Here is a 27632-nt window from a genome sequence, read left to right as displayed (position 1 = left end):
CAATGACTATTTAATGGACACGGCTGTGTTGTTTAATAATCCAATTTGTCCAACCACACAGTTATCTCATAAACAAGTTGCACACATCAGTTACAAATATATTAATAATCTTGAGGTTTTACTGCCCTCCAGTGGTCACAACTAGAAACCACAGAAATAGTCTACCCAATCCTCATGCTGCCGCATACACCGGCCCATTGTAGCGATACGTCAATATCGCCGCCATATTGGTCCAGGCACAACCCAGAACGTAATCAAATAGAAGTTAAACTGAAGAGTTGAATTTTTTCCCCCCTCGATAAAAACTACAATAATGCTTACATTTCTCTAAGAATTTATTGAATTTTCCCCTTTTTATATATAAGGACTTGTGATCTATTTAGAGTAACTCTGCAAACATAGCATAGCTGAGATATCGTATATTACAGCAGTTTAGCTAATTATTTTACATGACGACTATATAGTAAGCTACAGTACACATTAAAGGGAATATAAAAGGGCAGCAATGCGGTGTAAAGAGAGATATGGTAGTGCCAATAACATAAACCAGTATATTTAAAACATAGACATTATATGAATATAACACAGTCATAGTGTAATAAGATAATAATTGATTAATAATAGTAATGTATAACTAATGTATATGTATGCACTCGTGGTGTTCTGTAAGTGTGTATGCACTGTTCATTTTGAGTGTTATATTTTGTCATGTGTTATTGTATCTGTGAAGGCATTATTGTTATGTACAATCGAGTTATTTAAAATAATAAGCGTTATTATTATTGGTGTTATCGCAAATCTCCGTTTATGATACTATGCTGGACTTGACCGGACCAATATGGCGGCGACGTTGACGTATGATTAGGAGTCAATGCGGTGTCTCCGAGAGGAGCCGTACCTACACTATTTGTAGCTACGTTAGCTCTCTTTAAGTGAGTTGCCCAGTCGTGTTGTTACAGTCTGCTGGATGCTAAAACGCAGCGGAGGTCGTTGAACTACAGCCAGGGCGCTGAATTACGTGGCTCTTCTGGCGCATGATAACAGTGGAGATGCGCTATAAGCTTACTCAGACCTACCTGGCTGACAGCCTATCAACTGACAGCTGTCACCGCACCTAGCTACTCAGCTCAGCTAGCTGACCCAGTGAGCTACCGGCTAACAAGTGTTTTTTTTCCTGGCTAATTTCGCCAGACAACGTTGTGGTCGCCTCACAGTGGAAAGCGGTGACTGTCGCACACACCGGCTTGTGTTTGGTAATTTTTCCAACAACATTTCACTTCGCCTCCTGTCAAAAGCATGAGCTAACCAAGGAGCGTCGTACAGCAGTCGTACAGTGTTTGGTCTATTTTGAAGTCCGGCTAGTTAGCTTACATTAGCTTGGAGCTAGCTAGCTGCGCCCATTCAATTATTGAATAACTGCTAACGCCAACACTGGAGTGAACACGGTCTGTGGATACATCCACAGTGACTGTTTTTTAGGCGACACTTTTTGACTTGGCTGTCTCGTGGACAACATCTGGAGGAAATGAAGAAATTTTTTGATTCTCGTCGTGAGTTGGTGAGCTCCGGGCCTGGTTCTGGAGCCGGTGGAGGAGGCTCTGGTTCCGGCGGCGGGGGTAGCTTTATCGGACGTGTCTTCACCATTGGAAGATATCAAGTGACCATCGAGGAAATTATCGCAGAAGGTGAACTAAGCGGCTTTCTGTTGCGTTTATTACACACGTGTTACACAAAATACTCCCAATTATATCTCCATTAGGTATTCTACCACATTGTTGTGAGGATGGGAAATCAAGTAACTTAAGTTGAATGGGTGGACTGCTTAACAAAGGCCCGTTGTTAGAGTAACAACGTTATAGCACAAAGTATTTTTCATGACAGGTATTTAATGAGAAAGAGTGATCTTTATATCCTCGAGGCCATAAGATTCTCATTCATTTTGACAAGCTAGGGCAGATCTAAGTATTTCCACTTTTTTGCCAGGTCTTCTTTAAGCCATGCCTCATTACTTAATAATAAAGTATGTTACATTGAATTTGGTTCAGTAGATTCTGAGTAAACCTGCTAACAGCCAGACAGACAGCACCTAAAGCTAAACTTCTATGACAGGGGTATTAAGTTATTTTGCTTAGAAATGAGAGTCCTGGCCCAACCCAGGAAACATTCCTTATTTCTGAATTTTGTTATTATCCTCACCTTTACAATTGCCATTTTCAAGTAAATACTTACCCATGATACAATCATTGAGGTAGATATTGCTCTTTTTGGATAAAAGCACTCCTGGACATGTGACCTGTGAAACATGTTGAACAGTTGTTGTTTTAGTCAACTGTTACTAACTTATAACTACAACCAGTTTGGTAAGATAGAAGTACTGTTCTTAAACATAACATAAGGCAACATTAGTCTATATCTGGCCTGAACAACTAATTATTTCAAATTTTAAATCACATTTTGCAAAACGTAAAGGTTTCAGGTGAATTGTTCTGTATTTGATTGTTCTTTGTTCTACTTTAAAAGATCTTTAAAATACTTATTCATGCATTCCGTTTTTAAAAGTGAATGTCTCGTACAGTAATGCTCCATTATGTTTTGAATGTATAACAGTGAATACTAAACTAGAGCTTGACTTAAAAATTATTATATGGTAAGCCAAATTGCAATTAGATATTTTCCCCAAAAAATATGCTTTTTGTCTTGCCAATTTGCTTTCCCCAAGACAGACTCTCATTTGTGGTTTTGTGTGGCTGCTTCTGTGTGTGTGTGTGTGTGTGTAGAAGGGGGTATATTAAACTTGCTGATATAAATTTCGGTGAGTGAGTGTTTTTTAAGCTGTTGGTCGTTTGCAATTGTCCTCTCTGTTTACCTCAGGGCTGACAGGAGGAAGACAATGTTGTATTTTCTACTGTGTTGTAAAGGACCACTTCCAAAGCTGAGTCATCTGTCTTGATATTTACTGAGGGAGTGACAAATCCTGCGAGATGCTTCAGCGAACAGTTTGTTGTTTGCTACAAGGTGGAAACATTTATCAGGATCTACAGCCTGTGGCCTTGCAATGATACAAGGTAGCAACTTTTCCTCATTGCATATTGGTTAGGTCAGTGCCAGGGAAGACAAATACGCTAGTTCAATGGTATGGACAGATTTGTTGGAGGTTTGCTTCAACTTTAAAGACAGTCTTGACCAGAGCAGGATTAATCAGGATTCATGAAAGGGGCAATAGTTTCCCCAGGGTCATTTATCTTTGCAATGAGAGTCTTCCACACTCTGCTAGCTAAGAGCACCTGTTACTAAAAAATAGATGAATGAAGACTGATTAATTCATCAGTACTATAGATGACCGCCATCTGTTTGGTCGCACCGTGGCCTTATGAATGGAGTAGATACCTAACCCCTGCCCGGAAATGTCACTTTGAAAGAATTGTAGTTTTCTTATCAGTTCGCGGGGAAAAAATGTTGGCCTTGATGCAGATGTTGACTACAGAGAGGCTCTATTCCTCAAACAGGACTTTTGCAAGGGCAGCACCAATAAATAAATTCCCCAAGATTGTAAATCTTTTACAAAATGCTAGGTGGGGAAAGTTTCTCCTGTTCCAGTGGTTGGTCTATTGAATGCTACATGATTCTCCCCAGTGACCAGGCCTATTTACTCAGATGGTTTTGGTTGTACTCTGAGCTTTTAGTTGCTAGTTTGCTGTTCCATTTTGAATTTTATCCCCAATGTTTACTCCTTTTGAGGACCTTGTGTTGAACTTTTTATGCTATACAGACAACAGCATTCAGAGAGATATACTTTACTGCCCTTTGGAGCCTACTTGAAGTTTGGCCTGAAGATCATATCATTTTTTTTGTTTTTATTTGAGACATTTGTGTTTAAGTGTGTGATTTACATCTTAGCCCTTTCCAGGACACAACTTTCTCCCTTTACTGTCAACATTATGTGTATTCTTTTGTACATATTGAGTTACTGTTGGTAACATCAGCCCTGCTCAGGAGACTCATGTTATATGCTGCTTTGTACCAGAGAATGAGATCCCAGTCACTGCATTTACTGTAGACAAAAAATAACATGGAGCTCCATTCCCTTTTCTGTAAAACAATACCATTCTGTTTTTGATGCAAAATATTTGACCTATAACTTTGTCATCCATGCTGTCGTTGCAGGGTCATGTTATATTTCAGAAAACATGTTTGTAAACAGTGTAGTAGTCGGGAGTAAGACAGTGCCTAAAGGTGCATGTTTGCATTTACTTAAGTGTGAATGAATGCATAGGCAAGAGTGGTGTAATCCTGAGTTACGTCAGGGGTCAGCAGCTATTTGTAGCTGGACTTAGTTGTTTGGTCGCTCTGTCTGCTGAGATTGTAAAACACTGGGAGGGCTGCTAATCCATCTCATTCCTCACAGGCAACAGTGTTTGTACTGAGCTGGACGACACACACCCTTTTCTTAATCAGGCTGCTTCTTTGTCTTAATAACACTAATTACTCAGCCAGTGTCACGTCGATGGCTGAAGTGCTGTGCTGCAGATTTTAGTTCTTCATTGTGAAATTTCCAGTGACTAAATTTATAGCACATGACATCAATGGAATTGAGATGTCATTTATTATCCACAGTGAACCAGTTTCACCCTGTCACTGACAGAGCACCATACTTTGACGCAGAAACTTCATTCAAACATCATCTCATCATACATGATTTTCTACCAAAACAAAAATGGCTTAACAGATGTTAGATATTTTTGTTTCTGCCAGAATCACTTTTAACACGGGGTATGATAGTTTCATTTTTGCAATTACTACGACAGCCTTAAAAGATGTATTCAGATTTTAGATCTTTTTCTTACTTGCAATACCTAATTTGACACTAATTTTTAAACTTCTTTCAAAACATTATTTCTAAACATTCAGTTAGAAACTTCAATTCTCATTCATACTAATTCAATGCAGTACACTAGACAGGGTTCAGCTCAGGCAGAAGGCAGCAATAGCTTCAGAAATAGCCTCCTCTAGTTTTAATAATGATGCACTTTTAATGTATTCATCTAGCTTTAAATGTCTGTCTGCCTGTTAATCAGATGATGAATAACAACTGTTCACTTGACGGGCTTCATACTTAACAGTTAACTTACAAAGGGCACCAGTGTGTGAGGCACTGACTTTGATGTTGTTAAGATAAAAAGTGAACGAGATATCGGTAGAAATGTGATACATATACCACTAAAACTGCCCCCAACATACACATGCACTGCGCAGCACCATCAGATAATCCATTCATCTGTTAATCACAAACACAAAAATACACAAAAAACAGGCACATATTTAACGGGTACTGTGGTAGTTTGTATAATTGTGTGATGTTTTCATTTGCTATGTGTGGCCATTAAGATCTTGTGTTTTTTCAAAGGTGAGATGATGAATTATCTCACTTCCTATATCCTGTATCACTTTTTGTCTACATCTTTCATTCTACTGCTCATTGCTGCTGACTCATATGGTGCTGTTGCGAGCTCCTCTTACCAGTTCAGTTTCTCATTCAGCTCTGCACTGCATATAAACTTTACTTTCTTTCTTTATCACAACTGTTATAACACAGGCCACTAGTCCATCAGTCAGCCTCAGCTGCTCATGAGATATCTGAGTGTCACAGCTGAGGGACAGTTGGCTTGCACACTCTTTCAGATAAGATACATTCTCATATGTTGTGGCTAAGAACTCTACTAACTTTGTTTCCTAGAAACAGAGTGAAATACCAAGAACACAGTGACATCAGTGAAAATGTATCAGTGTAATACTATCACTGTATGGCTCAAATATGATATAAATTTTGGATGGCTCTGTAGTTATTATTTAGCTATGATTAAGGACTATTGAAATGTTTGTGTTCATTCCCCCCCCCCCCCCACTCTGTCTCCTTTTTCATTTGCAGGAGGTTTCGCCATAGTTTTTTTGGTGCGGACTCATCAAGGCCTACAATGTGCACTCAAAAGGATGTATGTCAACAATGAACACGATCTGCAGATCTGCAAACTCGAGATACAGATTATGGTGAGTGGAGTCCATTAAATTCCTGCTGAGTGCAGCAAACTACTCTTTTTAACACAAGATAGTATTCTTTTAAGAGCAGACTTTCTTAGTGTGCATTAGTGTTGAAATGGGTGAAACAGTAATGACATTAGACAAAACGACATTTAAACACAACTTACCAAACACAAATATTAGCTAACTAATCTTTCATTTGAATAGGACAAACGGGGAATTAGGGTTGCACGTTATTGGACTTTTTGCGGATATGCTGATGTATGTGAGTGCTTGTGTCGATACTGATATGTTTTTCCCTGTGCCGCAAATTGCAGTGGTCATTTATTCCTTTTTGTACTGAAATTAACATAATACTTTGCGTACTCATGTCACAGTAGATGTAGATATACATCTGCATCCCTACTCTGAATGCCTGAAGGTTCAAGAAAAACTACTTGACCCATCTGACACCAGAATGAAGCTTTAGGGTTGGAAGTCTGCAATCTAAATTCCTCTGCTCACTAATTTTCTAACTTCACAGTCCTCACTGAAAGTTAAAGTACTTAGTTCCTGTAACCACACCTTGGGTGGCCTGGCTATTACTAGATGATTATCATCATGACTTCCTCACTTTTGGCACAACATTTGAATCTCTACATTAATAAAAAAAAATGCCTGAATAGTTAAAATGCTTAATTGTTTTGTAATTTATCAAGCCAAATGTTTTCAGACAGTCTAAGCAATGAAAGCTGTTTCTCAAGTGTGTGTCATTTTTGGTCTTTTTGTGTTTGTTTACACAGAGGGACCTAACAGGCAACAAAAACATAGTTGGTTTCCTGGACTCCAGCATAACTGCAGTTGGAGCTGGCGATGTGTGGGAAGTCCTAATCTTGATGGATTTCTGTCGAGGTAAATTTGCCCACCCCCACATGTCTCTGTGTCTGTTGAACTCAGAGATCTAATTACCCACGGCTTCTCACAGCACCCGCTCTGTTCTGTTCAACAGTAAACATTAATCTGATAACTGTTGTGGTTTGATATAACTCCTGTGTCACTCAATACATAACTGGAGTGTTGTTATTCATAAGGAGTTTAAATATTAACATTACTGTACAGTAGGTATTGTAGCCTCAAAAGAGTCGAGTTGGGTTTTGAAAAGCTACATGAAAAAGGAAAAGTAACATCTAAACAAGAAAGTATTTTTTAAGTTACATATTTGTATCCATTATAATAACAAAATTGTTAACAGCTTTGTCGTAGGGATGGGGATGAGCATTTCGATAATTTGCTTGATTAAGAAAATCAGTTGCTGTGACTATTTGCAAGCTATTAAAAAGATACTAAACAAATGTTTCATCAATGATTGCATCTATAAAAAACCAAGTCTTTAACTCTAGTGATGATCTAATTTGTGGTGCAACTATTATCACAAGGTTGCAGCAGCAGCAAACATTTAGTAAGTGGACTTAATGTATGTTTGCAGAAGTGATGAAATTTAAGAGGTTTTTTGAATGCACCTTGAAGCTGCTCTTCTAAGCTTATCACACCAGAGATCCTGCAGAAGTGATGAAATTTACCAGGGCTTTGTGTCCTTTATTTAGCTCCACATGCTGTGAACCATTGCTTTCACAAACTCATGTGCTGGAATTTAGAATATTCTATGAATAATACCATATTCAAATAGCATTTTTAGCATTCTAGAAATGCCCGTCCCTAATTCATATTACTATACATAATCACTGTATCAGACTGACACCAGTGCCTGTAGATACTCAAGATTGTGATAGCAGTAAAAAGCAGTTGCAAAAAAGTAATTTTGAGCTGTCCCTGAATGTTTGTTCTGAAACCTTTAATCGTGTATTTGTTGACCGATGTATTTTATGTAGGTGGTCAGGTGGTTAACTTGATGAATCAGCGGTTACAGACAGGCTTCACCGAACCTGAGGTGTTACAGATCTTTTGTGACACATGTGAGGCAGTCGCTCGTCTCCACCAGTGCAAAACTCCCATTATCCATCGAGATCTCAAGGTAAGTCTAATCCATTTCCCCAACATGCATATGTCTATGATAAAGTTAGGTAACTGAAATAATTAGTTTCACCATGATGTGCTTCCAGTTCTCATGGGTCTAATGCTTTTCTCATGCAGGTAGAAAATATTCTTTTGCACGACCAGGGACACTACGTGCTCTGTGACTTTGGAAGTGCCACCAACCGCTTCCAAAACCCTCAGACAGAGGGAGTCCCAGTCGTGGAGGAGGAAATCAAGAAGTGAGTTCTTATTTTCACCCTCTGTCTACTCCCTAATTTACGGGTACAATATGATTCACCTCACCTTCCCCTCCATGATAGGAGAACCTATGGTAGCTTTCAAAAACAACATCAGTATATTTATTTTTTATTCCAATTTTGCCAAATGGATATAATTTCCCCATATTTTACATACTGGACCTTTAAGTTCAGAAACTTACCTGTGTTCTCTTAACACCAGGTACACTACACTGTCATATCGCGCTCCAGAGATGGTCAACCTCTATGATGGAACGGTCATCACTACAAAAGCAGACATTTGGGTGAGAACAGTTGTGTTTGTTACCACAGTGCATGTTTATATAATCAAATAATTGACTATGATAATAATGGGTGATGTTTTTCTCGTCTATATAGGCCATGGGTTGTCTACTCTATAAACTGTGCTACTTTACACTTCCTTTTGGGGAGAGTCAAGTGGCTATCTGTGATGGCAGCTTCACTATCCCAGACAATTCCCGTTACACCCAGGAAATGCACTGTCTCATTAGTGAGTTATCTTGTTCACTAGATTATACTTGGTGTCCTACTTAACCACATGTGTATCCTGTTCGTTACGTCAGTTGTTTGTTTTAAAATAAATGGTTTTTGTTTGCCATCTTCTCAGGATACATGCTGGAACCTGACCCAGATAAGAGACCAGACATCTACCAAGCATCCTACTTTGCTTTTAAACTGGCCCGACGAGATTGTCCAGTCACAAATATACACGTAAGTCAACACAAAACCAGATGATTGAGTAGATACTGTAGAGGTTATATTTAATACAGGTGAGTCATTCAGAATGATGTCACTTGTTAGCGATGTAGTCAGGACAACAGACAAGGTGTGGAGAAACTTATCCATGTTTGGTGCCCATGATGGAAAAAAAAAAAAAAAAAATACACATAATGCTTGTCTATAATAAGACAGTGGTGGTGGTGGCATATTGTGGTATGAACAAAATGCAAGTGAATGTGCTCAGGCTGTCACAGTTATGTCACTGTCCTGTTGCACCTACCACAGTCATAGTGGATCATCCTCAGTAAATGCTTGTTCTTTTATGGCTTTTCCTGCTTTTTAGTAATAATTATTCATTAGTAATCTATTTTTAGGGTTAAAAATAACAATTCTAACTTAGCTGTTGACTTAGCAGACAGGCTGTTCACTCCAGGTATAACAGCTGTTGCAGTGTATATAAAAACATGTGAAAAACTGTGCTCTTTTATGGTTGTGCTTGTGTTGCGTCTTAATGCATGTGTGAAAAAAAGCAAAAATAAACTCACTATGTTTGGAATATTCCTGTACTATATTGTTCCTATAGAACAGTTTGACCTTCATTGTGGCCTGAAAATCAAAAGATGCACTGAAAACACTAGCTGCATTCTAAACAGTTTAGATATTTTCATGGTGAGACATGGATGTGCAAAAAAAAAACTGGAATCTGACATGTGCTATGTATTATGTAGCTAGAACAGCTGATGGAGAATATTTGGGGTGGGGTTCTGTCACATGCTGGAATTTTTATTTTCAGTATATTTCACATCACGTACACTGAATTAGATAGATAGATTTTTTTGATGCAGTTTATGTAAGCAACACATGTCCACTTTAGGGACATGTGTTGCTTACATAAACTGCATCAAAAAATCTATCTAAAAGTTCATGGTGTTTTATTGCAGTGGTATGAGAAATAAATTAATAAATACTGCATCAGCCCTTGGCTCATTACTTTTACTCAGTCAGCACAAACAACATTTATTCAAGTCCAAACAGGGAATCTGCATATCCATCCTTGAGTCTTTTAGTGAATCTCAAGATGTTGCCATGAGGGTTATAACTATTTGATTGTTTTTGATAAACTGGAATCTTCTCACTGTTTTAGAATTTGCCTATTCCTGCTAAGCTTCCTGAGCCCATCAGAGCCAGTGAGGCAGTGGCCAAAAAGAGTCAAACCAAAGCAAGGTGAGCAAAGCTTTTGGGTCTTAACCATTTCAAGACATCATCATTAATCTTTTCTCATTAGATTTTGCTTTTTCTTCCACCAGGCTTACAGACCCCATTCCCACCACAGCAACCTCAATTGCACCTCGACAGCGGCCTAAAGCTGGCCAGGCTCAGCCCCAGCCCATATCAGGAATTCTACCCATCCAGCCAGCGCTCACTCCACGCAAGAGACCCAGTATGGCTGCTGCAGTTCCCGCAGGTATAGGTATAGCTCTTTCATAGCTCCATGTGTCAGTGTTAAGACCACTGTTGCTTGCACTTATTGAAACAGTTACCGTGGTAATAATATTGTCTATAATAAATTCAGGAGGGCATGCTGTGTTGGACAGAATGGACCACATTTGACATGTATTCCCAGTGGTTTATTAGGCCATTTTTAAAGGCTTTTAATTTGTTTTTATGAGCTGTCACTTTGAAGGATCACTTTGACCTGGCTACATATGCAGAATACATAACAGCCTGATGTCACAGTTATTAACAGACCTGACTTACTCATTTCCTGGTGCTTAAACACCAAAAAAAAATAGTGAAGACTAATACATAGATGATTTTTTGTAAAGTAAATGCATATGGTTTTTGTGCTTTTGCTTGTTACACTTGCATGATAGTGGAAAATAGCCTGAAAACCTTTTCAGTCTGTTTAACACAGTACTTCTCAAATAGTGGGACGGGCGCGGTGAGGTGTCGGGGGGGGGGGGGGGGGGGGTGAGAGGCAGGGCAGGACAACTCATACAGTGGTTTATACAGATAAATAAATAAAAATGATCAGGTTCTCAATAGTATTTCAATTCAGGCGTGAAAACATTTCTGTCTTCTGGGGGGGCATGACAGAAAACAATAGAGAACCAATGGTTTAACAGAACACACAAACTTTTACAGTATGTCACATCACAGCTTGATGTTAACATGATTGTTCGCGACTGTTATTTAAACACATGAACACATAAACTCACTGTTTTTTCCTTCCTTTTATCCAGGTGTTGGTATTGGTGTCCCACCTCCAGCTGCTGCTGCTGCTGTACAACCTGCTCAACAGGCCCCTGCCACACAGGTTGCACCACAGACAACCAACATGCAGCCACAGGCTACACCACAGCATCACCAGCTCCTTATGAAGCAACAACAAGCCTTCTTAAGTCCATTAAATAACCAGCAGGTAGGAATCCAAGCAAAACAAGAATGAAGGCACAGTTTCTGTATGGGTTCAACTCTGTACTTTCAAACCAAATGTAATGTTCAAAGCTTGGGCCACACGGCAGCATAGTGATTTTGCCTTGCAGCAAAAAGACCCAGGTTGACAAGGCAGTTAGACCAAGGGCCTTTCTGCATGGAGTTTGCATGTTCTTCCAGTGTATGTGGGGCCTTCTCCAAGTTCTGTGGTTTCTCCACAGTCCAAAAACATGCAGAGGTTAACTAGACATAATTGCCTGTAGGTATGAATGTGAGCGTGAATAGTTGTTTGTCTCTTAAGTGATGGCCCTGCGATGGACTGGCGACCTGTCCAGGGTGCGTTTTTAGCCTTGGCACCAGTTATTGCAAGTAATTAACAATGGATAGATGAATGTTCAAAGCTCATCTGTGGAAAAGATGTTTTTCTATTCATAGAAATTGAAATAGTAAGTGTTCAAAGGCACATATACTGTATTCAAACTAACTAAACACCAGGCGCAGGGTTGGATCAGATACATTATTAAACAAAGTGTCTGCACTCTAGTTACTGCTCCCAACAAAACTATTTTATTACAAACTAGTTGACATTTCGGGTCACATGTAATTGACCATTTACAAAAGAAAAAGGTCTTGTGTTGCATGGGGACACTGTACTGTAACATATCTATGATAAGTAGCAGTGCAGACCTTATGTGGATTTATTAATCTGTTCATAAAAGCTTGTTTTAACACAAAATATCTGTCCATTCAATAACACAAACACAGATATTAAGCTAGTATAATAAGCTCTGGTCTCACTCAAACATTTTCTGTGCATATGTTTGACAATGCTGTTTCTTTATATTTTGTTTTCAGTGCAAGTCTTACATCTGTTAAATTCTACACACTGCAGTGTGTTTTGGGTCATGCGTTGCTCATTTTATCACCTCACCTTTCTGCATCTGATTCTCTCTCTTTATTTCTGTTGGTTTTTCCTTCCTTTTTATTTTCAGGGTTTGTTAAGGTCAATTGTGCTGTAATTGTTATGGTACAAAATAATTTAGACTGGACCAATGTTTTGAACTTGAATGGTTGTTTGGTATTCTTATATAGCATCACCTGGTACAGAGCCTCCATCACCAACCGATGCAACAACAAACAGGGTCTCAGGCTTCTGCCCTGCTCCAGTCCAAAGCTAAACCTGTTCCTCCGGTTCTTACCCTGCAATACCAGCAGCAGCATTTAGTCCATGAAACAGCCGCTCTTCATCTCACACCCATCCCTGAGTCTGAAGTAACTGGTCCTGCTGATGACCCAGAGGTTGTGGTAACATCCTACTCCTGCTGCTCTTTGAGTCGGGGCTGATTATTAGCTTGTCTGTAACGAATGACGTCCAAATTAATACTTCTTTTCTGAGCAGGTGTAAGTGTGGGTGTTGCTGATGCTACGTAGCTTTAGATGCATCCCTTGCATTGTTCCATAGCTATGATTTAAACTGTTATTTTGCTTTTGCACTCTGATCCTTTTCTGTCAATCTTTGGATCTCAAATCATGACATCTGTTTCTTTGTTTCTGGCCAATCTCTATCATGTGAATTATTTCTTAACATTTCCTTAACTGTTTAATCGGATTGGTGTTTTTGGAGGTATTCAGTAAAACATCCTCTCCTGATTTTTCTTTTCCAGTTGATCTTGCTGGGTCTTTTATTTTGGGGTTCAATTAGTTTTTTCTCAGGCTTTGTTCAGACTGCCAGAAATCTTTTTTTTATATAGATATCCAAATGTTATCCACATAGTGTTTTCTGTTTGGACAGCAAAACCATTGAGAGGTGGTTTAAAAGGTGATTCAAATCAAAGAAAAACAATCATACTTCCCTGCAGTCTGAACATAGCCATGCATATGTTATATCTGTTTCATCAATTTTCACTGATCTCTAATCTTGTCATCGCAGACGGCAGGCAGAGGTATTCACAAAGTTGGCTCTTTGACACCGCCCTCGTCGCCAAAGATGGCCCCCAAGAGTGGCCACAGACGCATCCTGAGTGATGTCACACACAGTGCCGTGTTTGGGGTCCCAGTCAGCAAATCCACTCAGCTCCTTCAGGCAGCCGCAGCTGAGGCCAGCCTCAACAAGTCCAAGTGAGCAGAATCAACCCCCTTCAGTGGTCTGTTTATGAACTGTCCTTTCATAGCACCAAGTGGGCTCAGAGGGCCAATAGGCAACCCATTCATATGAAAGAACCCCCAAAGGAAGATAAATGACTCTCTTATCCCAGAGAATCCTGCTGAGGAAGAATCACTGTATTCAGTCTTTAATTAACCCCACTTACTTTTATTTGCATACATCTGTAGGAGCCCACAGTCTCAGCACATATGATCAATTGTCACTGTGCTCATGTATGCATCTTTGTGCACTTCAGATCCGCCAGCACGACTCCCTCTGGCTCCCCCTGCTCATCCCAGCAGAGTGTGTATCATCCAGGTGACGGTGAAGCCCCATCTGTCGTCGCCGCACCCATCACACAGTCCAGCTGGAATCCCTTTGGTGATGATAACTTCTCCAAGCTAACGGCAGAGGAGCTGCTTAACAAAGACTTTGCAAAGTTGGCTGAGAGTAAGTTCAACTTGAAATTTATCTGATACATTGGCACATAGTTGTGTGAACAAGAAAAAAAGAATCACTACTTTACTGTTTGTTTATGAACAGCTGCTGCGCCAGGGGAGAAGATCACAGGCTCCAGTGAAAATCTAATTCGAGGGCTCAATGCTTTTCCAGGTAAAATGTTCTCCTCAGTATGGTGCTTAATTTCTTTTTACATACTACACATACCAAGAGGTTTCTCTTTCACCTTGTTCAGACCTGGTATTAACCTTCATCCTGTAAATCACAAACTGCATATAGCGCAGTTTTTGTTCTCTCATGTCATGTGAACGTACAGACTGTGGACGGATGTTAATACCAGGGCCCTTGGATTGATAATATCCTTTCAACTCTGCGTGTGTTGCTGTCGGCTTGAGAAAGTAAAAGTCAGCCTCTCTATACCAAAGTCCAAACCACTCTTTTCCATCTTTTGTTCTTACATTGCTTTGTTTGTTCTTTCCCACCTTTTATTCACTGTGCATTGTTAAGCTGAAAGATCTGCAGACATCATGAGCACAGGTTCAGTGTTGCTGACTGTCCCGGATCCTTTTAATACCCTCTCACTGTCTGACACTACAGGTAATATTCTTGACTGTGACTACATAACAATTCCAGCCATTTCATTTGAGTCTGTCAGACAAATATTTTCCTATGGTTTCTGGGTCTTTTTTATTATTATTTATTGAGGTGGCTATCACACATCCCAGAGGTTCGTTTATGATTTGTACGCAGATCTATCTTGTTGACATAGCAAGCAAGCCTCACAGTGGCTCCTTGTCAGCTTCCATGAATAGAGACCATACCCACAGCTAAGTTGCAGATCTGTGCTTTTGCTGTTGCCTGGCAACGTAAAGGATAAATTCTCCTTTGTTAATTGGATTACATTACAGCTAAATGACCCAGCTTGCCAGTAAAACCAAGACTGAGAGAAAGTTTAGCACGCTATTTTGTTAAAATTATGGCAGAGCCTTTTATGTTCTCCTCAGTTTAGCCTTTAGCTCTTTTATACGGAAGGTTGCGCTTCTCCACTGTGTCAACTTGTCGTGTGGTTGCTGTTTAAGGCCTGAACTGACAGGATGAAAATGTTGAAGCTGTTACATAACCTGGGTGGGGTTAATCTTTTCTGCACAGCCTAAGCTGTTTTTGACTGTGTGTATGTCACTCATTCAGGTAGAATGTACAGAAGCCTGCAGAAAGAGAATAAAGTTTGATAACTGGGTTTTTCAGAACTGTTCTTGTGACATTTGGGTTTTGTAAAAAGCTTTTCATTCAGTGTTGACCTCTTTCCTATAGTGAAGGGAACAAAAGGTCACATCTGCTGTGCCATTTTTTGAATCAACACATTCCTTGTCTCAGTCCTGCACTTCATTTTACCCCATAGCAGTTTCCTGTAAGTATGAGCTACAGTGAAAAGTCGGTCATTTGGCGTTTCACATGCATGGCCTCACTTTTACTAATACCAAAGCAGTAATTGAATGCACCAATTTAAAGTCTTAAATCTTCCCTGGGACAAACGATTTTTTACATGTAGTGTAAAATCAAGCTAATGAAGTTGACAGAGACATGTTGCCAGAGTACAGTGCAGGAGGACAGTCTTCGTCTTTATTTTACATTTTAATGTTAGCTATTGACGTTTGTAATTTGGTAAATGTGTCTTCAGCATTTGTTTGGAATTTATATTGTGGCGGGGCCACCTCTCCAAAGACTGGGTCACATGGGAGAAGAAAGGGGGAAGGCAGGGGAGGGTGGGATTACATATTGGTAAAGTGGTTTCACGCTGCTAACACATCTTGAAGCATGTGTGTGAGGTGTTTGCACTAATATCTGAGGCAGTTTTTTTATCACACATTTTGTGGCCTCATTAAACCTGCAAGCTGCTTGATTTTTAAACCTTGTAAACATTGGTTTGCTTTGAAATGTTGATACGATTTTCGTCATGCACTCATTACTTTGAAGGTTTTTTTATCTGCATGAATGTGGTGATAGAATACATGCCCTGATACAAGGGTAAGGATAATATGTATTGCAGTAATATACTGTGATACCGAAAGCAAGATAATATATTGCTCTTTTTTTCCTCCCCAAAATAGTCTATTTTAATAAAATCACTATATTATATGTATAACCATTTTTAACCAAGGTAGAACCAAATGGATGGTAGATGGAGGCTCAAAACCAACACAGAACCACTTTCAAGATTATTTACATATTAATACACTGCTTCAAAGAATCAATTTCATGATTATTGCTATATTTTAGTGTATCAATATTTTATTACACCCCAAATTACTTTTTTTTGCTTTCCTAAACTTGTTTTGTCCACAAAATATAAGCCTAGTTGTGGACAACTTGATGTCTACAATACTACAATTAGTACTACAGCCGAACAATTCCCATTTATTTTGTCAATTGTCATTTATAGCTTTCATTTCTCTGCTAAATCCTCTCTGGTTGCCTTTTCTTTTTCTCTCTCTTTTTCCATCTGTCCATCTTCTCTTTCTGGCTGACTCACAGAGAAGCTGATCGAGGGACTAAAATCCCCCGAAACTTCTCTGCTGCTCCCCGACCTCTTAACCCTGGCTGGCCCCTTCAATAACTGTGCTGAGAGCTCCACCAATGGTATTGGCTCTATTCTTGTCCCCTGCCATGCTTTAAAAAAAAATGTCTGCTCTGTATGTGTCTTCTTGCCTTCCTCCCCCTCTTTCACTCAGATGGTCATTAGAAAGACCCACGGGGGGAAGGAGTATAGGAGATTTTTTCATTGAATCCCTGCTGAGGCATCTACTTTCTCATTACTAATGATTTCTTTGCATTCATGTTTTTTTTTTTCCACATGTTAAATCCATGTACAGACGTATGTGTGGATTCACTAATTCCTGGTTTGGAAGCCCCTCAGGCCCAGCGACATTCAACCCAACCTGAGCTCATCCCTACCACTATACCAGGTTAGCATCCTGGACCACACAATTAGAAATGTTAACATGTACAGCATTTTCACCAAAAAATAATTGTCTCCAGTTTTGGTCGAGTTGTTGTCCAGGAGTTGTTGACAACTTTGAAACCTCTGCTGCTGTCCTGGAAAAACACTACAACAACAGATAATTTTTTCACAGTTGCTCTTGTGTAGCACAGTAATGTGTGGTTTTGGGGGTGTAAACGTGGTAATGCAGCAATATTTGTCATTGCCACTGCTACTCTTGGTCCAGATTCCACCTAAAGTTTATATTCTTCTGTAGGGATCAATAGCAGCTTTAAAAACATGTAGGCTTTTGGCACTTGTAGCAATTGCCCTTGACATTTCAGCATATATTTATTATTTGCACCAAGGCTTTCTTTTGATACTGATGATCCTATGCTTTCAGCTATATAATTGTGAAGTGTCTTACTAAAAAAAAAGTCTGTGCTTCTTCAGCTAACAGTCTTATTTTTACTCTGACCCCTTGTCCTTCTGGCTTTGCATCATCCTGTCATGCTGTCTCAGACTCTCTCACTGGGGAGGACTCTCTGCTGGGTTGCGATCTGTTATCTCACACTTCTCCTCATGGAAACCAGTCTGTCTCTGCTCTCCCCTCCTCCTGCTCCTCTGCTCCTCTTGCCTCCACCTCTGGACCGTGTCTGGAGGAGCTGCCACCTGCTCAGTCAGCTTCCGGTAAGAACTCCCCCTCATAGCACTCCTCATCCAGCCTTAACTATTGGGGGTTTTCGCCCATAAAACCATTGCAGACACCAGCTCATATTCGAAACAGGAGGTGAGTAAACAAAAACATACAGAAAGTGAAATACAATAGATACATTAAATATCAGCTTCAACAAACCCTGGGCCCTTGACCGAAGAAACCACTGAATATGCATGGCTTTTAAATTCCGTGACTGCCCTTGCTCCATCTATTTTTAATCTACTTGCATCCTCCTTTCTTTTTGGCTGTTTTCTCTGGCTGAGTTAACTTCTTTCCCCCCTCCCTCCATTATTCCTTCACATCCTCTTCCTTCACCGCAGACTCTGCTTTCCTCATGTCGTGTGGGGAGAGGGGCAATGACGACGAGTTTGATCCTATTCCTGTGCTCATCTCCAAAAACTCAAATCAAGGTAAGGGTAACAAAACCCGCCCCGAGATGAGCACTCACACCTACTGAAGCCCAGCAACATAAGCAACAAAGATGAATTACTTTTTTATCGTATCGGCTTTTTGTCCACACAGAACCGGTGTTTTGAGAGCCCTAAAACAGGTCCTTGAGTAAAAAAATACCCAAAATGCCACCTCTTGTATTATCGTGTGTACAATCAATACGCAACTTTGGGAGAATGATGTCATAGCCTCGCCTGTCTTGCTCCTGCTCTTGCATTCGCTGCACTCGTCTTCTTCTTCCTGTTCTTCCTACACAGCACGCAAGCTTTATGCGCATGCTCCACATCTTGTATTTTTGTGGCAGCACCGTGCCACATACAGGCCTGGCATTTATACTACAGTGTATGAGTCATTCTGGGCTTTAGGAGTCCTTTTTATGAACAGAAAGAAAATCATATTGGGGAAAGATCTGTTTCCATGTGAAATTGCCTCAGTCCCAAATTCAGTTTCAGAAGATTTGAATGGACTTTTTTCAGGCCATCAAGCTCTTACATTTTCTTCATTATTTTCTTTGTTCCTAATGTTACACTGCCGGTGCTTCTCCACATTGCTGCAGGTGTTTGGCTCTTTGTAGCTTATGACAAAATTCTCCTCATGTTACAGTGGCATTCCCCTACTCCCCTCCTGTGATGATGCAGCTGTATAAAATAATCCCAGCTCACTCTCTGCCTGTTTCTCTCTCTCCCTCTCTGCCCCTGATCATGCACCTCTCCACTCTGCCATCTTTTCCCCCCTCATCCTCCACCAATCCTTGCTTTTTAATTTCTTTATTAAACCTCTGTTAACATTACTTATTGTTTTGCTTGTCTTTCACAATCTCCCTCGACTCTTCCATGTCCATCTCTTTCTTTCTCTCTCTCTCTGTTTCTGGCATGTTTCAGGTGGTCACTCGCGCAGCAACAGTGGCAGTTCAGAGTCCAGCATCCCCAACTTGGCCCGCTCCCTTCTGCTGGTGGATCAGCTCATCGACCTCTAGAGGGGGTGGGAGAGGTCAAAGGGGCAGTGTGCAATCCTAACAAAGGGATAGGGAGGGTAGGGGATAGAGATGAGTAGGCAGAGACACTTAATGTAGCACCTTATGAAGTGAAACACAGATGCCAGCATAGATCACTTCAGTGAAATCCTTCTCTTTATGTGCCTCCTTGGCCTCAACTCTCATCTCTAGTTGCCTGATAAGCTGGTTTCATTTATCTCCGCTGGCCATAAAAAAACATTTCCATTAACGCCTGAGCATATCATCTGCTTCTGTCCTGGCTGCACAATGGTTCTCCTCATACTTTCCTCATACTTTCATTAATATTCCACACAACCCTGGTAACAATACGTGATCACGGCTCATGTACTGGGCCAAACAAGCCACCTGTAGGCATGTTCATTTGAGTCGGGTGGAAAAAAAACGGCTTCGGACAATACTGTAAAATTGGGGGATGTTCACATGCAGTGTCTATTGCGCACACACATTATTTTCAATGGAAATGCTTGTCTGACATGTGGACAAACCAGATGTACATCCCTTGCAATGCATTTACTTTCGGTTGCACTGATAATATCTCAACGTTTTCAAATTCAGTGAGAGGTTTTGCTGTGTCATTTGAGCTCCGGGTGTGAACACGCAGAGATGAGAGATGTTTTTCCTCCATTGTGAACAAACTGAGTCTGGCTGGCTGCCAGACGTGAACATGACGTCGTGTCATGGGGGTGACATTAGTCGGAGAATGATTGTATGAGGTGAGGATTTCACCTAAGTTAAATTTTTTTTAACTTGCGTGAATGACGCATGTCATTCGCACCACCCGACCCTGCTAACTGCGCGTATAACTCTGCCTGTGCATTGATTCGTATGCAAACTTGCCACGCAAAAAAATTTGCACAGCAGTATTAGGGATAGAATGTCGAGTTTTGTTCTCTTTTTCTCCTCACACTTGTATCAAACAGCAAATCTGGGGTGAGAGAAAAGTGGTGCCAGGTGAATTTGTTAATTTATTCAGTGAAGCTGCAGCATTTCATCAGCTCCCAGATGTCGGTTGCTTAGTGACATGACAGAATCGCAACTTCGTGAAACTCTGTTAATAACACTTTCTGGCATCTTCCGCATGTGAACGGCACCTTGCAAGCAGAAACTCAAATATGTTCTTTTCACAAATACTCAGACTCAATAACGGCTAGAGTTTGTATCTAAGCCAACTTAATGTATGTATTAAGCTACATAAGCTTCACCATCACTGTATATCATCACATCTGAATGTTAAACAGGGTATTATTTCTCCAAAACCTACAGTACATAATGTGAATCCTGATTCTGGTGAGGTCAGTATTTACGTGGTTGAATAATCAGGATTCTTTCATCATCAGCGTTATTTACCTTTAAGACGATTAATGATATCTTTGTAGTTTTTTAATGACATCATCATCATATATTTTGACCTGTTGTCACGACTAGCACAACAGAAATAAAAGGGAACTACATTATTCCATGCCAAAGCTAATGGAAAGGTTGACTGTAAAATGTTTGTGTTGCTTTGCTCCCAGGATCAGTGAAGATGAGCATATTTTAAACAGTAGATGACCGACAGTCGTTACTAAGGTTTTATATTATTGTTTGTGTAGGTGCTGTCAAACTCCCTCCATCACCGACATCCTCTCTGTCTTTCATAGCCTCTCTCTCTCAATTCTTACCACACACCTGGAGTTAATTTGGCCAGTATGACATTTTCTTCTTCTTTACTTCTAAAAAGAAAGAAAAAATCCTTCATGTAAATAAAATCACACATTTTATTTTCTAATTTTGCTCATGTGAAAAATGTAAAAGTAGAATTTTTTTTGTAGTGTAACAAATGGAAAGCATTTCATCGATCATCATATGAGTACATGTGACTATTAGTGATAGTGCTTTAGAGTGTATGTATGAACTGGGATCCTTATAATATCTGTATAAATTTATAAGGAGATAGAGATAAAAAAAAAAACAACGAATATTTGTGTATGAAGCTGCATTTAAGAGTGCAATGATGTTGACCATGTGTTCTGTCTTCATTCTCCAACACTTCAGCTCGTGCTTTTGTTTTAAAGGTCATCAGTACCTGAAACAAACACTGAATTTATCAAACATAGTTGAACAGAGCTGATGAAGGACTTTGCTTCCTGATATTTCTGGAGCACCTGATTATGTAAGATGCTTATTTGGCTTCTATAAGTACCTGTGATCACTGGTGTTGTATTATATACTTAATATCATCATTTTGTTTCCTTTTAAAGCTGCAGTGCATAACTTTTGCTGTTGTTAACAGTGCATAACAGGCTCTTTCAAGCAAAACTATCAGACTTAACTGACGTGACTGCAGTGACCCAGGTTGGCTAAGTTTTTGAGCAGTAGAATTAACTTCTGAAACTTTTTGTGTACCTTTCTTTAGGGATGTCACTTTTTCTGACCCATAATTTTGCTGCTTCTCTAATACACCACACATATCAGAGTTTTCATTACTTTATCAACAATTTAAGACAATTGTTACTTTATTAACAGTGCTGCGGGACTGTGTAGCAGGAAATAAACTCCCTGAAATCAAAGACCACAGGAGGAAGCGCCAACAGCTTTTAACTATAATGTAATGATAGTCAAGAGATGGCAGCATACAAGCATGTAATGACAGTACAAAGTGAACTTTTAATCCCACATTCAAAATAATATTCCAACCGTTTGCACTCATCTCGCTTGACTACTGAAATGTTGCTGTTCCGTTTTGACATTAAACAAATCACTTCCTGTATGCAGGGCGAGAATACGATCTAAACGCACGCTATACTAAGAGACATGGAGAGAGTGTGTAGCGTATGACAGGCATTTGTGTCTATTTAAAAGTCACGCACTGCAGCTTTAAGATCCATATCACCATATACACAGTATATATATGTACATACAAAGTGAGGACACTATATTTCCCCCTGACGTGCCAACATTGTTATTGGTGTATATATAAGTATGTCAACACTGTAAAGGTTAATCGCATATATTAACAATAATGAAATAACTGGCGTAGGTGAATAGAACCACCTTTTTTCTATTTCTCTCCATCTAATGTTCAGTTTCTCTGCATTTACATTTGTGTTGCTAATCTATGCAAACCCACAGTCATGCTTCATGTCCATATCAGACACTACAGCGCTGTATCCTGTATAAATCTTGCCTTGGCCGTAGAGTTTTCCTTGTGTTGCCGTGTGAAACTCGTGAACTTCCTGTGCTAGTTAGGCTGAAGTGGTTGACAGGCATAATAATGCGACTTAAATTATATCCTAATGTGTGAGTTGGAGTGGCAGCAGATGTCAAAGTGGGATCATAATCAAGTGTGTTCTTTTATTTTTATGAATTTGGGCTGAAAAAGAGAGGCACTGAATAAAACTTATTTGTGTGAATGTGAATTAAGACTCCTTGGGTCACGTTATTTTGTTTTATTTTTACTCTAGTTTCTCTAAGAAGCTTGGGTTCATTGACACTGTAGATATTTACATTTTTATTGTTCTATTGGGCCAAAGCATATCTAAATCATTTCTTTCAACTACTGAATTTGCCTGAATTTTCAGCTATTAAACTGCTTTAGTCAGAATTGAAAACATATAATTATATTTCCTATACTATATTTCCCTTTCCATACTTTTAATAATAAATGTGCATTTTCATTTTCACAGCTTTTTTAAATTGAGAATTTAGCAAAACATTGTTAGCAAGCCAGACAAAATGCCATGAGACAAGCATGGCACCTTCAAAGTGGCCATTTAAATTAAAATCGAATTTTGAAATCATCTGCTGGGCCAAATATTTATGCTGGCGGGGCCAGTTTTGGTCCACGGACCACCAGTTGCTGACCGCTACTTTACAGAATCAAGTCATGCTTTGTCTGCTCAGTATTTAATAATAATTTTGATAATGAATATCTTGTTAAATTAAAGTAGTAAACAGTATGTTTATAGTCTTTAGAACAAGTGTTGAGACATTTGTCTTGTCAGTGCTCTATTTTCTTCTGAGATTTAAAGGATTTTTTTGATTCCCTCACTTACTCGCTCATAGTGAATGTTGTGTGTTCACACATTATTATTCACGTCTTCTGGAAAAAGGAGAGACTAGATAAACTGAAGGTTTTTTGTTTTAATTATTAAGGAAGTGGTAACTGGTAGTCAGCCTTCCATAATTAGTGGAAAAGTCAAAAATATTGGGAACAGGCCATGGACATGCAAAACCACATGACTAATAAGGGAAAACCGTAAAGCAATACTGATGTTTTCCTGTAATGGCTGCAACTAACATCCTCCCAAGAGCTGCCAGTTAGCAGTTGCTGTCAACGCTGCTGAGGTAAGACTGACCTGTCTCTGCTCACCTGTCTGTCTCTAACCACTAGTATGTTGCCATGATGGCTCTTTGTCCTTGTTTCCACAGACTCACTGACTCCCTCTGAGCTTCCTTTTACCTCCTCAGCACTCTCTGCCCTCACTAAAAGCTAACTTTAACCCGCTAACACCCGGCACTGTTTGAGAGTTGAGGATGCAATTTGTGGAAACAAGGTTATTTGATGTTGTAGAGTAGTAGAGCTGGTAGTCTTGTCCTGTCTCCTGTGACCTGTTCAGACTAGAATGTGTTTGTATTGTTGGAGTCTTGTGCTGGTTTTTCACTGTTGGGTCGTTCACATTGATCAGGCTTTCACAGATTATCCTCTGGTCGCTCAGATCGGATGGCCTGGTGATAAACAGGCGGTAGAACCTCAGATTTAAAAATGTCTTTATTTAGTGAAAATGTTTGTGTCTTCGTTTGATTTGTAATCCTCTGTCTCTGCTTTCTTTTACAGATGAGGTGCAGGGTGAGAGCAATGACTACTCTGTGCTTGGGGAGGAACAGGAGACTGAGCCTCTAGAAGGAGATCCTGAAACAAGCAAGAGCTGTGTACACTCCAGTGATGAGGAGGAGGAGGATGATGATGATGATGAGGAGGAGGAGGACCATAGTGAAGAGCAGGAGGATGAGGAAGGAGCCACTGAGAGTGATGTAGCAGTTCATGACTGCAGTGGGTCCAGACCTTTGCTTCTGGACTCTGAGGATGAAGAGGAACCCGGATTAACCGTCCACTCATCGTTGGCAATAGCACAACAACCGTCTGCTGACTTCCATCAGCCAAGCACCTTTGCCCAGAATCATCATGTACCCGAGCCAGAGAAAGCCCCAGATGTCGCAGCAGACGTCTTCTCTAAAGCTCCCTTTCAGATTGTTCAAGAAGACGCGAGCGATGTGTTCGCCAATGCTCCGTTTCCTCGTCCTCCCCTCCCAGCAGCACCGCAGCAGTTTGACGTATTCTCTCAGGCTCCCTTTGGAAAAAGAAAAGAGGCTTCAGCAGCTCAGCCCATGAAGTCGTACCCGCACGCAGCTGGAGTTCAGGCTGGAACTGCTGATCAAGGTGTGTTGGGACAAGTAACCGCTCAACCATTCCGCCCTCAAGCCCTGGCCAAATATTCCCGACACTTTGAGGGACCTGTGCCCCAGCAGCTAGCAACAGCAACAGCAGCAGCAGCAGTAGCAGCTCACAAAGTTGTGTCTAACGTGAGCAGGCAGCCCGCTATGACATCAGTCTCTGTTGGACCACTTCACTCATGGACATCAGAAGTGAGCGCTGTAGACCCTTTCGTCTCTGCACCCTTTCACCTCAAAGCCCCACAAGAGAAACCCTGAATGCACACACAGAGTTCAGGGCAGTGGGTATCAGCGTCGCTCAGTTATGCAAATTAAAACAGGTAATACTGCATGCTGTCACCAGCGCTGCAGCTGGACTGAAAGCCTGCATGGATCTCATTCTCAACTGGCTTCAGTTAGATCTGATAGTGTAAGGTCATCTTTAATACTCCTCGTACGTAGAGTGACATCCTTCCCAAACTCCTGGTCACTTTTTTGCTGTCACGTCCTTTTCCCTTTTGAATTGTTTTGAATCCATTTTGGTACGTACATATACAGAGAGAGACAATACGGTGGTCAAGCATTTGATTGTGTCCTCTGCTACCTCAGTTACTTTCTGGAACGGCGCCTAAAAACATGACATTAATGAGGAAATGTGTCTTAAGCAATTTTGTTTCCTGCATTTTTGAGCTTTACTGTGAATTTATTCTGTGGTCACACCTCCGTCCTCCTCTGTGGTGCTTCTCAGAAAGGACAGATTCAGGGTGAACCACGGGATTGTAACTTCACAGAAGCTTGAAAGAGGAAAAGACGCAAAAGAGCATGACTGGTGAGTGAAACACACGCAGTCCCTGAGCACTACTGTGAGTCAGTCATCTATCATTTTCATCAAACTGTTTCTTCAAGGTTAATAGCTTCATGTGCAACAGTTTGTTATGAAGCAGGTGTGCTGGATACTGATTCATATGCATTGCAAATTCTTTTTGATATACATGTTTTGTTTGTTTGCAATCCAAAAATGTTTGTATGTTTTTGCTGTGTTATTATGTTTGTGATCACTGTCCTGTCCTATGTCATGAAAAAGAAACATCGGTGTTTGTTCCATGGAAAGTATAAACCTTGTATAAATGTTAGGCATACAACATTTATAATTGTATTTCCCGTGTCCTATAAGTGTAAAAGATTCTCCTTTCTTTACAAGCTGATACCTCAGAAGCCTTACACTCCCTCCCTCCAACGTCAGACATCGTCAATCATCGTCACCTTTTGTGTTCTGAAACAACAAACTAACTGCATCTACATTGTCGTATTGCACTTGCATTCAGCTCCATTTACTTGTGTACGGCCACGTACAACTTCCTTTTTGCTGTCTGCAGTATTTATATGGACCATCTTTTTTTTTTTTGAATGTTCAACTGTGTGAATGCATCTCCATCAGTGAAATCTCTGTAATGTCCAAACACCTGTGACTAGGGCTGGGTATTGATTAAGTATTTCTCATTGTGAACCAACTGAGTCTAGCTGGACAAGTACTGCGATTGGTGATTGGTTCTCGGGTCATTGTATGCAGCGAAGTTTTCGCCAAAGTTGAACATTTTCAATTCGAGCAAATGGAGCGAATGTGAAAATGTGCCTAACTTCTTCGTATAGTGTCCGACAGGCTGTACAACAAAAGGTGCGGTGCTGCCCTCCACAGTTCAAAGTTCTTCTCATTGTCTCATCTCAGTCTCATCCTATTCTCATTCTTCTTCATCGGATTCCAAAGTTCCTTTGTGAGGACATTTTGGCTTTGCTAACCCTAACCCCTGCCAAAATATTCTCAAAAAGAAGCTTGAATCTTCTCACCGCCTACAGTAGAACCACCGTCTTCCTCTTCTCCTTTGGAGAAAGAGCTCTGTCAGCAAACCTGAGGTACCAAAAACAGCACATTTTTGTGTTGAAGCAGATAAAAGTTCAATACCAGGTCGATGCAACTGAAGTATTGAAGTTTGATACCCAGCCCTGACTGTGACTCACACTGAGAAGCAACCAAAGTGAAAATGATTCTCTCTGGACGGTGACTGCAGTCACATCCACAGGGATTATAATAGTCATGTCTTATAAGTGAGATCTTGAATAGGGACTGACTGGTGTCATTCTGTTTGATTTTATTTCATCACCATTTAGAAATATTTTATTGCTTTGTAAAATCATGGAACACGTTTTGATTTCCAACAAGGCACTTTTAAAGAAAGGGGATCAGACCCGTCTCAACCCAAAGTTCAATTAATGTCTTCTTCTGTTATATACAATCTTTTTTTTTTCTTTTCTCACCTACCTTTATATACATGAAGGTTGCACATAGTCACTGACACAGAGTCAGTGTCTCTCTAAGAATGTCTTTTCATTGTAACATGGCTGTAATGACTTTGTTATGACTAGTGTTGCAGATCTTTGGAGAGTTCGACAGCTGGTGATACTGTCGGACGAAAGAGAAAAAAAAGCACTCGTAAAACACTTGTTATGCTGCACAGCCTGCCTTTGAAAACCATGTTGTAATTCATATTAAACAAAAATAAATGAATGTAAATCAAATTGTGCTGTTTTGTGTACTAATTTGTGTACAAATTAGTGACATCTAATGGTGAGACTGCAGAACATATGTAGGACTCCTCTGCTCACCCTTCCCTTTTCCAAATGCGTCAGGGAACTACAGTACATCGAGGCAATGGTAGAGGAGCAAGTCGTCTTTCAACCAGAGGGTTGAGGGTTTGATTCCCAGCTCCACTATTATACATGTCTTAGATTAGATACTCCTGCTGGCTGTGTGCTGCACATTGATGAGAGAATGCCAACTGCAGAGATCATTAAGAGGACTTCACATTGGGTCGGGGACAGCTCTCAGTGCCCCAGCTGAAGAAACCTGCAAGAGGCTCAGGACTCTCAGGGTCTGGCTCTTCCAGCTCATGGCCTATTCCTCACCAGGGTGTACTACT

At 40.3% G+C, this 27632-nt stretch overlaps 1 protein-coding gene across 9 annotated transcripts; it reads left to right on the top strand.

The window, feature by feature from the left end:
• Positions 1-850: 850 nt before the first annotated feature.
• On the top strand, positions 851-27231 carry LOC131463706 (AP2-associated protein kinase 1-like). 9 transcript variants are annotated; one of them, XM_058635599.1, is made up of 21 exons: positions 851-1685; positions 5927-6045; positions 6819-6927; positions 7905-8047; positions 8167-8288; positions 8509-8590; positions 8685-8817; positions 8935-9038; positions 10192-10271; positions 10355-10512; positions 11291-11469; positions 12576-12782; positions 13414-13601; positions 13883-14076; positions 14170-14238; positions 14593-14682; positions 16618-16722; positions 16956-17048; positions 17585-17752; positions 18101-18190; positions 24062-27231. In XM_058635599.1, the coding sequence occupies exons 1-21, from the start codon at positions 1526-1528 to the stop codon at positions 24934-24936; spliced, it is 3468 nt and encodes a 1155-aa protein (XP_058491582.1). In that variant the 5' UTR covers positions 851-1525; the 3' UTR covers positions 24937-27231. The 9 variants fall into 9 exon arrangements, with proteins under 9 accessions (XP_058491582.1, XP_058491589.1, XP_058491586.1 ...); XM_058635606.1 differs by lacking the exon at positions 24062-27231 and adding an exon at positions 19112-22643 and having other exon boundaries at positions 852-1685; XM_058635603.1 differs by lacking the exon at positions 12576-12782 and having other exon boundaries at positions 852-1685.
• Positions 27232-27632: the final 401 nt, after the last annotated feature.

The sequence above is a fragment of the Solea solea genome, chromosome 8 (assembly GCF_958295425.1).
Source record: "Solea solea chromosome 8, fSolSol10.1, whole genome shotgun sequence".
NCBI classification, from domain to species: Eukaryota; Metazoa; Chordata; class Actinopteri; order Pleuronectiformes; family Soleidae; genus Solea; species Solea solea.
The sequence above is the reverse complement of the archived record's forward strand: the minus strand, read 5'-3'. Positions and strand labels throughout refer to the sequence as shown.

Coding starts and splice junctions, on each gene's coding strand:
- LOC131463706 (XM_058635599.1), top strand. CDS start 1,526: ATGAAGAAATTTTTTGATTCTCGTCGTGAGTTGGTGAGCTCCGGGCCT. Junction 9,039..10,191: donor GTCCAGTCACAAATATACAC/GTAAGTCAACAC, acceptor TCACTGTTTTAG/AATTTGCCTATTCCTGCTAA. Junction 10,272..10,354: donor AAGAGTCAAACCAAAGCAAG/GTGAGCAAAGCT, acceptor TTCTTCCACCAG/GCTTACAGACCCCATTCCCA.